General features: G+C 39.9%; 1 protein-coding gene across 2 annotated transcripts; it reads left to right on the top strand.

Annotated features, from left to right (window-relative positions):
- The first annotated feature begins 1,813 nt into the window (after window positions 1-1,813).
- On the top strand, window positions 1,814-10,515 carry srsf5a (serine and arginine rich splicing factor 5a). Of its 2 annotated transcripts, none has more exons than XM_015969207.3 (8): window positions 1,814-1,953; window positions 2,772-2,914; window positions 2,998-3,068; window positions 5,709-5,819; window positions 6,090-6,159; window positions 8,918-8,991; window positions 9,059-9,163; window positions 9,467-10,515. In XM_015969207.3, exons 2-8 carry the CDS (start codon window positions 2,789-2,791, stop codon window positions 9,816-9,818), a joined length of 909 nt encoding a protein of 302 aa, XP_015824693.3. In that variant the 5' UTR covers window positions 1,814-1,953; window positions 2,772-2,788; the 3' UTR covers window positions 9,819-10,515. The 2 variants fall into 2 exon arrangements, with proteins under 2 accessions (XP_015824693.3, XP_015824694.3); XM_015969208.3 differs by having other exon boundaries at window positions 1,831-1,961.
- Window positions 10,516-11,172: the final 657 nt, after the last annotated feature.

The following is an 11,172-nucleotide window of genomic DNA, read 5'->3' as shown; positions in this document are numbered from 1 at the left end:
TAGGATCCGGGGAAGGTTCTGAGACCTGTGGGTGTGCCTCATGCTCGTCTTTTTCCACATGTCCTGTGTTAATGCTCACACAATTACAACCCTGTTTCAAAGAAGTTAACATGCTGTGTAAAATGTAACAAAGAAAAAAAAAAGCAGGAATATTTAAATTAGGAACAGGCGTATAAAAAATGTTCAATGTGAACAAGAATATCCTGGTTTTAAAGCTGTAAATTTTAATTTGTTTCAACAAAAAAAGTAAAGCTAAAGAGACTTTTTGTAAGATAAACTGTTTACCCACTGTTGCTTGATATAAAGTTATATCTGAACAACAACTGAGTGTTTTTTATCCAATATTTCAATTTCTGAAATGATTTCAATCAGTTTTGATTTTTAAACCAACAGATATGTTAGTTTAGCTGTTTTCACGGGTTCAGAATCCTACTGAAAAACATAAAGCTTTTCCTGAAACTGAGACCATTTGGGTGGCAGCTTACAGTATTTTACCAACACCTGTTTCTATTATTCAGCCCTGATGGTGCCTTTACAGGTGTGGAAGAAATAAGGTCATCAGTCCAGAGGAATGTGTTGATTTTTGCAAGATGTTTCCAACAGTATGATGTGTTCAAATCATTTTATTATTGTTATTATTAATAAATTAAAATGATGTAAAATTCTCACTCTTTCCCATTTCAATTATTTTCCGATTTAAGTTTTAAGATGTATCTTTGTACCATTTTTGTAATTTTATCATTATTAGTAGTACTTGTTATGTTCTGTTTTCGTCCCCTTTTTACAAGGTACCCCACTTTTTGCATCAACAATCAAAATAGTGGTGTTTCATCTAGTTTGACTATTCATTTTTCTCTAGAGTTAGAGAAAAGTTTTACAACAGTGAGATCAGCAGATTATTTTTAAAGTCAATAATTACTTCTAATCAGAGTGGGAAGAGAGGATGGCAACTGGACACAGCAGCAACTGTTTTCCCCAGGAATAGCAGGCGTTTGTGGCTGTGACCTTGTGATTTTAAGTTTCTCCTGGCCCTGTGGTGTGTTGATGAACAGCCATCTTCTGTCAGGAAGTAGATCACATGACTTCTGGTACAACTGATGGTCCACCTTCTCTTGCAGGACTTTTACAGAAACAGGAGGAAATCGTTTTATTTTATTTTTTTCATGTTGACGACTAAGCTATGTTATTGATTTACTTTCCCCATGTATTGTGTTCAGACATTTGGAATATTTTGAGTTGATGGAGCTGTACAGTGATCGGTTTAACCGATTTTTTTATCACTTAAAGCAGGCCATGGAATAGTTATTTATCTCCTGCTGTACAATGTCAACCTAAACTGTATTTTCTTTCCTAATCCCAACCTGATCTAAGAATGACTCTAGTTCTAGAATAAAGAGATGAATTGCAAAAGCAATTTTGACCTCATTTTTTTCGACCAGGAATTATAAATGAGTATTAAATTACCTTTTTGGAATATGGTTATTGCTAAATTGCATTTTACGTTTACTTTTTAAATAGACAACAGTTTATGGAAATTTCCGTTTCTACAAAAATGAGAGAACGCTGAAAATGACCTTATTTCCGAGCTAGCTATGTTCCCAAACCAGGTAAGATGGGTTGCCAGTTATTCTTTTGTTACCCTTCTTCGTAATTCAAAGAAAGACACGCACATTTTGTTCATTATACAGCATTTGAAATATTTACGTATTGTTTATGGATCAGTATAAAATAATAAATTTGTATTCGCGATTTTCTAAACGCACCATAAACGTTTTCTTACTTTATCACGTGACCAGTGCAAAATACTTGGCAACGCGAGGACACCGTCCGTTTCCTGCTCTTTGGACTCTGTCGCCATTTTGATTCAGTAGTACAGTGGTTGACCTACTTCTGAGAGCTGACCAGTGTCACAAACAACCGACTCGAAGCAGCACCAGCTATCAAAACATACTGGTGAGCAGGTGAATGAATTAATTCTAAACCATTTTGAACAATGTTTTTGTGTTTTTTTGACTGATAGCTGTGTATTAGGATGCTCTGAACAGTGACGCCTGCTCTTAGCTTACCTTGGCTAACCAAGCGACCATGAGGCGAACTACTACACCCAATTTGTCATGGTGGAAATAAGATATTATAGTGGAACGTCACGTTAAACAGCTTAAAAGTTAAATTCGTATGACAATAGTAAAAATTTTGCTTGTTTGATTATCTCGTTTGTAAGTAGATGTAGTTGAGTTGCGCAGTTTAACGGTGTGTTCCAGCAGGCGCGAGGCCCTAGGCCTAATACGTATGAAGCTTTTATTAGCAGACATACATCATCTGATTCTCTAGAAAGATCACAAACTAAAAACAGCTCGTAAATCATTTGATAACCTTTGAAATGAGCAGATCAATGTCTCATTGAATGAAACTTTATGAAAGATGCTCGGACATCCTGAAAGTTGCAACTGGATAATTATACTTTTGGTTTTGCTCCGTCTCGAGTTTAACTCTGGTGTTTTTAAGGCTTTAAATTTATAATAAACTCTCATTTAACTTTTTCCACTCACTAATGAATGTTTAAAGAGGAAGTGACGACCATACATCAGGGAACGCACAACTACAACTGTACTAATCACATCAAGTTAATTGATTTATAAGGGGCATTGCATTTTGTAATGTCAGCAGAAACGGCGTTAGTTACAAACCGCTACTTCTCTGTTAATATTTAGGCTGTTTCATGCTTGCCTTGGCCTCTGAAGGAGTGTTTTAATCATTTACATGTCCTCTAGTTCCAGCAAATATCAAAATGAGTGGCAATCGCATATTTATCGGCCGTTTGAGCTCACACGCCAGAGAGAGAGACGTGGAGAAGTTTTTCAAAGGATATGGACGGATTCGAGAGATCAACTTGAAGAATGGATTTGGATTTGTGGTTAGTATGACAGTATATCAGATGGCTGGATTTCTTCCTGCCTTTTTAAAAGCAATTCTATAAAATTATGTTGTCCTTTTCAGGAGTTTGATGACCACAGGGATGCAGATGACGCTGTGTATGAGTTGAATGGGAAAGAACTGTGCAGCGAAAGGTAAACATCTTTTCTTAGTTTCTATGTATACAGTCATCATTTTTATCAACTAAAGAGCAGTCACTGCTTCCTGACAAGGGGTGTACAGGTGTAGCCTGACCAGCCAGCCCCATGCTTTTTTATGGGAAGCATTAGGTCTGGGAACTCTTCTAATAACCCCACCCCCTGAGAGTTCTAACCGAGCTAATCAGTGCTGATGTATCTGCTTTTTGGTGAAAATCGCTGTTTTAGAAGCCAAATGGAAAGTCGCTGTTTTAGAAGCCAAATGGGGCATTCACGTGAATCGTGTAGATCCAAAGCGGTTTTTTGGGGTTGGGGGGGGGGGGGGGGTCCTTTTTGGTATCAGCAATGGGTTTCAGTCCTCTTTTTCCACACCCTTCGAGTTTGCAGGTATGGCTGAGCAGCGTGCATCACACACCACAATGCTGAGTTTCTCAAACAATGAAGATGGCATCTGAAGCGGACATCGCTGCAGCTCTTTCCTCTGTTCTAATTGTCTTAAATGTCTTTAAAACCACATGTAGAAGCGCTAAAAGCCTTCTTCTAAAGAAAGATGTTTGCACCTTTGCTAGACATTACTTTTGACTACAGCTAAAAAAACTACAGCATCGTGGATGTCACACACTGCAACTTTCAGTTTCTCATAAACAACGGAGCCAGTACTGCATTTTAATAACTAGTATTAAAGGTGGATACACCAATATTTGCACAAAAATAATTTTTGTTTTAAACTCAGTGACACACTTTGCAGGGGGGATTTGGCATTTATTTTTTTCTTGGCGTCTGGAAAAACATCTCCTTTTGCCCTCCCTTATTTGACTTTCTGTCCTCTTTATTTTGGTCCAAGATCATTACTGGGCTGGCCCTATTAAACACGTTCTACACCCCTGCTTAGTAGACTTAATGAAGTATTTTTAAGTCAGTATAAAAATGACTGAAACACAAATTTACATATTTAGCATTATTGACCAATATTTTTGATTTAATTTATTGTTAAGAACACCAAGATGCATTACAGTGAACATTATAATAAAGTAAAATTTTCTACTGCAGAGAGGAGAAAACCCATAGAAGCACTGATTTGATCTCATTTCAGAGAAAAATAGAACAGGTCAGATGCACCTAATAAATAAAATTACTAACAAACGCAGGAATCTGTTTCTTTGCTTCATCAACAATGCTTTATCTTTACCGGATACTAGTCTGAAATGAGTATCCGTCTCATCCCTAGCTGTAACCACCCTACCCTGCCAGCTGTGATCACAAGCAACAACAGAGTAGTTCCCGCTGCTTCTTCGGGAAACGGCGCAAAAAAAAAAAAAACTTGGCGTCTTGTAGGCGTGGCGCTGGGATTTCATCCGTGGCGGGCCACCACAGCTACGCCTATGTAAGGGAAACACTGCTTATCTGATGGCACCATCTAGTGGCTGACAAGCATATCACACAAAAAGTATCGTTCTGTTTAACATCGCGGCTGCACGTTTCTGTTTATAAATGTGCTTCTTAGCCGACAAAAAGAGCAAAAACACGCTGTTTTACGAGTATTATTATGTCATGTTGTGTTCTCATAATATTTATATTTTAGAGACTTGTCTGTGAAAAGTTCATCAACTCTGCATCAACCGAGGTATTCCTTAAATTTGAAGCAAATAAGCGGTAGTCTAACGCTATTGTTAGTTCTGGTCAGCGCCCAGTTTCCTATTGAATGGAGCTCTGCGGGGCAGGGGGGCGTGCTTAGCAAAAAAAAGATCAGTACATGATGAGATAATCACTTTAACAGATTTCTGAAAAATCATACATCATTTCTGAAAGGGGAAAACTCCGGAATGCAGATTTAAGTACTTCTGCTGTGTTTGAGTGCAATTTATTTTGTGCCACTAGAGGGCACAAGAGCACCACTTTAAATATGTTTACTGGGCAACCACCGAAGAAGAAATGAGCTTGTCCCGTGACCAAACAAATGTACTCATATATGGAGCTGTTGGCAAAGAGCATGGCATAGGAGCAGTTTATTCTTAGTTATTTCATTCTTGGAACGCAATAGTTCTGGTTAACCATTAGGGGGCGTCAATAGCCGATTGAAGAAATTTTGAAAAACATGCATCTCTATTAGGTGTTGATAAAGGTTCGTAGTGTTATCTCATGAGGCAGCAACAGTAGCAAGGCAGATTCTGCGCAGCATCTTTTTTATAGCCAAAATATTTCCACACAACTGATGTCCTCTTTGGTACCAAACTTTGTGCAGCGTTGGATTCTGTTGAGCCTGAAGCCATTTTATAACAGGTTAAAGCGCAGTGTTTTCTTCTCTCCCTGTCTTGTTTGAGGAGCTCTCAAGTGATTTTCCCAGATCTCGCGGCCAGTCAAATTGCAGCCATTGCAATTAGGAAATGTCAGTTAGTCACATTGCAATATAATTGCATATGCAATTAACTGTTCAGCCTTATAATTCAGTACATGTCGTTAAAAAACCAAAATGTTTCGTAGCCAAAAATCAGAATTAAAAAAACATGCACCGTTACAACGCTATTCATGACAAAGCAGTTTTTTCTCTCTTTACTGGATGCATGTTTTATCCGACGTCAGATTGTTTTGTGATTTCTGTTCTTTGAATTGACTTAAAGCTGCTCTGCTTTTTCTTAGGGTCACAATTGAGCATGCTCGCTCCAGGAGAGGAAGAGGAGGTGGTGGTCCAGGAGCAGGACGCTTTAGTAGCAGTGGTGGCAGCAGCTATCGCCGCAACAGTGGATACAGGTACAACAGACTTAAACCTATTTTGTTTCTCTGTACTTTGTGCAAAAGCAAATATCAACATCGCCTTGGGCAAAGGCAAAATAAATGCTGCAGGAGTGAAAATAAAGAGGTAAAGACTAGATTTAGTGGTAAGGTCACAGCTCAGGTTAAAGGGTAAAGGTGTGTGTGTGAATCTCTTTTGTGGGTGTTAAGAAGAAGAAGAAAATTTCTATAGCGTCTCTCAAGATAAAAATCACGAGGCGCTAAACGTGGTTTTGTTTACCTGTACAGGTACGGCCCTCCCATGCGGACCGACCACAGACTTATTGTGGAGAATCTCTCTTCACGCATTAGCTGGCAGGTAAGAATGCAGAATTATCTGATTTCATACTTTTAAAAAGATTACAGCATTTTTATATTTCCAGCATATTTGTGAATTTAAGCAATTTTAGTTTTTAAATGCATTGGTGTAAAGATTTTTTATTTTTTTTACTTGTAGATATTATTGATACTCATTGAATCCCTAGTTTTAGTTTTTTCTCACTAGCCCACCCTTATTTTCACACAGCGTTAGTTACTGTTGATGATGAACATTTCAACAAAACTATTTTCTTTTTTTTTTTTTTTTTTTTTTTAATAAACAGATCCTCTGATATGGTTTCCTTTAAATCAGAGGTAATAAAAAAAAGAACACCCTCCACTGGTGTGATAGAAATTTTAGCGCCCTCTGCTGGTTTTTTTTTCTCCTGAATAGTGTTCATTTGGTGCCTTTCCTTACACGCAGTTGCTGCCGGTCTAAAGTCTTGGCTGGGCCCCGTAGCGGGTGAAAGTGGTCTGGTCTAGCGCAGGATACGGTAGCCTTAGGAGGGCCGTAGCCACAGTCTGGAGGTTCTGTGGGCTGGCATCTCCGACTGCTGTAACCCCCTCAAACCCACCATCCCCTACAGTCTCCTATTTGGGTCTTTTTCTGTGGCTGATGGAGCTGGGGGGGTGTTGAGTCGGGCACACTCCGCACCCCCTACTTTCTCTCTGGTGGTTCCTTACTTGTGGAGGCCGGATGCTGAGGGCGTTTCTCGAGAGCGTTGCTCAAGGGCTTTACACTGCATTGGTTCCCATTTGGTATTTGGACAAGTGGCTCTATGCTAATGTCTCCCTGGGTTTTAAACGGTAAGTAGCATAAAACTCAGTTGATTGGGTTCTTTCAGGGTCGGGTGGTAAAGGGGTAGAAAGTTAGTCACAAAGAAATCATGTAAACACTTGACTTCTTGTTGAGCCAACGTAGGATTACTGTAAGAACAGCACATAGACCTACTTTTGTCATACTGGGTCTTCAGATCTAAATAAAAACACAACATTGACACAACACAAACTTGTAGAGATTCTGATCATACAAAAAAAATCTGGAGTTTTAAACTCGGATTGTCTTAAAACATCACACACTTTCAGATTTGATTTTGTTGAGTTAAACATTGATAATACAAAATACAAAGGCCAAACTTCCCAGTAGGGCTGCACAATATATTGAAAAATTGTCGTCATCGGGATAACAGGACGTGCGATAGGCCCATCGCAAAGCACGGCAAAAACAGCGATAAATGTTTGGTTCAAACATTTCCATCCGTGTCATATATCAGTTTTTCGTAAACCAGCTCTGTTTTTTACGCGGAAGTATTATTTGACCAATCAAATGTAGCCCTTCTGATATGCGGCCAATCAGATGGGTCCGTTTACGTAATACGCCCGCCCCCTACGTAGACCCTTAGGATGGAAAGCAACACCCAAACCGAGTTAGCGGCGCCGTTCCGTTGTTCGTCATGCTGGCACAGAGCAACGAACACAATTTTGTGCTGAGGTTTCTGGAATCAGCGCTGCTTTCAAACGTGAACGTGAGTCCGCTCGGTGTCGTTAATCATGGGCTGACTCCGACATGTGCCGGTGAACCAACCCACCTTCATGTCGCTAGTGTTCCACCGGGTGGTGATGTTAGCCCCAGGCTCCGGTTAGCTTCCAGCTAAAAGGCTACAACACTCTCCTCCCAGTCCCACCCTGCTAAAGAGGGCCTGGAAAAGTTCCCCACACATCAAAGTGATTTTTCATTTATGAGCTTTTATAACCTTGTTAATCAGGATAGTTTATTTGCTGCTGCACATAAACTGTCAGTCAGAAGCTCTGCTAGCCGGTTATCTTAGAGGAGCTAGTTCAATTTGTTAGCTTGTTATCAGAATCATAGCTGCAGTTTCATCATCTCATCTGAGCTGCTTTTTAAGATCTAGGTAAACTTGTTCAATTTGGGGTTAAAAACTACGTTGTCACATATTTTCCATGTAGTTTTTTTTGCCAGTTCCTCTTCTGAAAGGTAGACAATTGTTGTTCCCTCAGAAAATCTCAATATTCTCCTAGTTTGGCCCAGCACAGTTCACTTCCCAATTACAGCAACAGCCTTATATCATAACCACATAAGTGGAGAAAATGCTCAGTAGCAATGAGAGAATTTGCTGTTGCATTTAAGTGCTGTTAACTATTATTTAACATTTAAACTTATTTTTTGATGTTTTTATTTATTCAAAAAACCCTGGTAAGGGATGTTTTTCTGTATTTGGAGCATCAGAAAGTTTTATGGTGGAGGTGATGTTTTAAAGTCACTGAGAAACTGCATGCATGCAGTTTGTTGTTTTGCTGCTAATACAGTAGCAGGTGCAGCTGCATATTTTTGCTATAAAAATGTTATGTTGTAATGGAATTCATGCATTAGTTTTTGTTTGCTTTGAACCCAGAGCAGACGTCACACGCCAGACGACATCAACACTGCATACTTTAGTATTTGTTCATTTATCGCGAGTAATATCGATATCACAATATTAAGCACTGTTATCAAATATCGCAGGTTTTCCTAATATCGTGCAGCCCTACTTCCCAGCCTTCAACACTGTTTGGCTCTTTCGTTTACATGGTTTGCGCTGAAATGGGAACATATGAAAAGCTCAGAGTTAGATTACAGAACATGTATGTGTAGTTTGTTACTGCTTTGTGATTAATTTTTCCTTTCAGGGTGGAAAAGGCTCACAGTGACACTTCTTGTTTCATTTTGTTACTAAGTGTGCGTTATGCTTTTGAAATAGGACCTGAAAGACCTGATGAGAAAAGCAGGTGAAGTTACATTTGTGGACGCACACAGACCCACTAAAAATGAAGGGTGAGCTGCTCTTTTATCAGATGATCCTCCTGTTGGTGTGAAATGCTGATTGTGTGTTTGAATGCAGGGTGGTTGAGTTTGCATCCCGCTCTGACATGAAGAATGCCATCTCCAAGCTAGATGGAACAGAGCTGAATGGACGTAAGCTGAAGATCTTTGAGGACAGCAAGAGGTAAGTTATGTTTTTGGTGGGGGTATCTTTAAAGCAGAAACCCAGTTTTGTTCTCGGGTGACCCCATCTAGGTGGAATATGTATTTAACCTCACACCTTTCTCCCAACTTCTGTGTCTTGTGCATGCTGTGATTGACATCTGTACATAGGTGAATGTCTGATGCTGAGCGGCGCTCAAGAAGTTACACCTTTGCAGATTTCTAAAAAAGTCACACATTATTCCTGAAAGGGGGAAACTTTGGATCTTTCTTAAGAGTTTTTTTCCTATATCAATGATTTTTGTTGTTGCTTCTGTTGCAACAGGAGCCGCTCCCGCAGCTATTCCCGCTCCAGGAGCCGTTCCCGGAGCCGGAGCCGCTCCAGGAGCCGCTCCAGATCTCACAGCCAAACGCCAGCGAAGAAGTCATCAGGAAGAAGCACACCTGCAGCCAGATCTCCGTCTAGGTCCAAGTCCCGTTCCAAGTCTCGCTCAAAGTCCCACTCCAAGTCTCGCTCCAAGTCTCATTCCAAATCCCGCTCCAAGTCCCGCTCCAAGTCCCGCTCCAAGTCCCGCTCCAAATCCGGCTCACGTTCACCCGCTCCTCCTCAAAACAAAGAATCTGGATCCAGATCCCGCTCACGTTCCCGCTCTGCCTCAGCAGATGGTAAAGATTAGGACAGGTGCACCTGTTGCTCTGAAGATGGATTCATACTGGTTGTTTATGAGCCTGACTGGTGTCACTGGAGCTGTTTTTAATTAAGGGGTGAAATGCTGCCTTCTACATGAAGCCTATGGATGAAGGTTTGGAACAGGTTTGGGTTTTTTTCGTAGCTTTAAGTTTACTTCCACGCAAGTAAAGTTTGGAGAAGTTTAATCATTTGTTTATGGCTCCGTCGTATCAGTGGGATGACTCGTGGCAGCACTAGAGTCCATTCTTGCTTCCTACTGGTTTTTTATTTCATCCACTTTGTATTTTCCCTGATTTTGGTAGGAATACCAGGATTCCTCTTAAGTTAAACAAATTAATTTTACATATGATCGAGGTCTTAGCTTTGCTTTGAAATACTCTGAGACCCTTTTGGTTTTTTTTATCCAGTGCCCTGATATTTGTACTGTTGATTTATTTTCTTTTTGTCTGTTTTAAAATCTATGATTTAATTTTCACAAAATGTTTTGGTTCTAATTTTGACTGATGTCTTTCTATACTTGCTCTCCTCCCTTCAGCGAGCTGAGCCTGACAGCAGCCGGTCGGTAAATGTTTATTAATTTGTTACTAATAGGACAGATTGTATGTACGGATTTCTTATCTTTAGTGATGAGAACGTGTAACGTAACATTCTTACACACAAAAATAAAGTCTGTCTGAACTCAAGCTTCTATTATTGTGCCTCTCATGCTCTTAATGTTCCACAAAGAAAGCAACTAATCCAGTTTATCTACAGGTGCTGGCCATAAAATTACATTATGAAAAGGTTTATTTCAGTAATTCCATTCAAAAAGTATCTTGTATATTAGTCATCATTCATTACACAGGCAGATATTTTTCAAATGTTTGTTTTTAATTTTGATTATAACTGACAGCTAATAGAAATCCCAAATTCAGTGTCTCATAATGGAATATCAAGACCAATGATAAAAACGGGTATTTTGGAGCATGTCCAGGCACTTCTTTGGCCTGGATTACTGCGGTGAGGCGTGGATTTCAGTCTGTGGCACTGCTCAGGTGTTCTGAGAGCCCATGTTGCTCTGATCGTGGCCTTCAGCTCTTCTGGCTTATTGCATCTCCCTCTTCATAATACCACATAGATTTTCTGTGGGGTTAAGGTCAGTTGAGTTTGCTGGCCAATCAAGAACAGGGATACCATGGTCCTTAAATCAGGTACTGGTAGCTTTGACACCGTGCAGGTGCAAAGTCCTGTTGGGAAATGAAATCTCGTGTACATAAAGTTGGTCAGCAGCAGGAGGCATGAAGTGCTTAAAATTGTCCTGGTAGACTGCTGCTTTGACCTTGGACCTCAGAAAACATAAT

Source organism: Nothobranchius furzeri, chromosome 18 (genome assembly GCF_043380555.1).
Source record: "Nothobranchius furzeri strain GRZ-AD chromosome 18, NfurGRZ-RIMD1, whole genome shotgun sequence".
NCBI classification, from domain to species: Eukaryota; Metazoa; Chordata; class Actinopteri; order Cyprinodontiformes; family Nothobranchiidae; genus Nothobranchius; species Nothobranchius furzeri.
The sequence above is the reverse complement of the archived record's forward strand: the minus strand, read 5'-3'. Positions and strand labels throughout refer to the sequence as shown.

Excerpts from the sequence above, each read along its gene's own strand:
- srsf5a (XM_015969207.3), top strand. The coding sequence starts at position 2,789 with ATGAGTGGCAATCGCATATTTATCGGCCGTTTGAGCTCACACGCCAGA. Across the intron at positions 2,915-2,997 it reads AGAATGGATTTGGATTTGTG|GAGTTTGATGACCACAGGGA; the intron begins GTTAGTATGACA and ends TGTCCTTTTCAG. Across the intron at positions 9,164-9,466 it reads ATCTTTGAGGACAGCAAGAG|GAGCCGCTCCCGCAGCTATT; the intron begins GTAAGTTATGTT and ends CTGTTGCAACAG.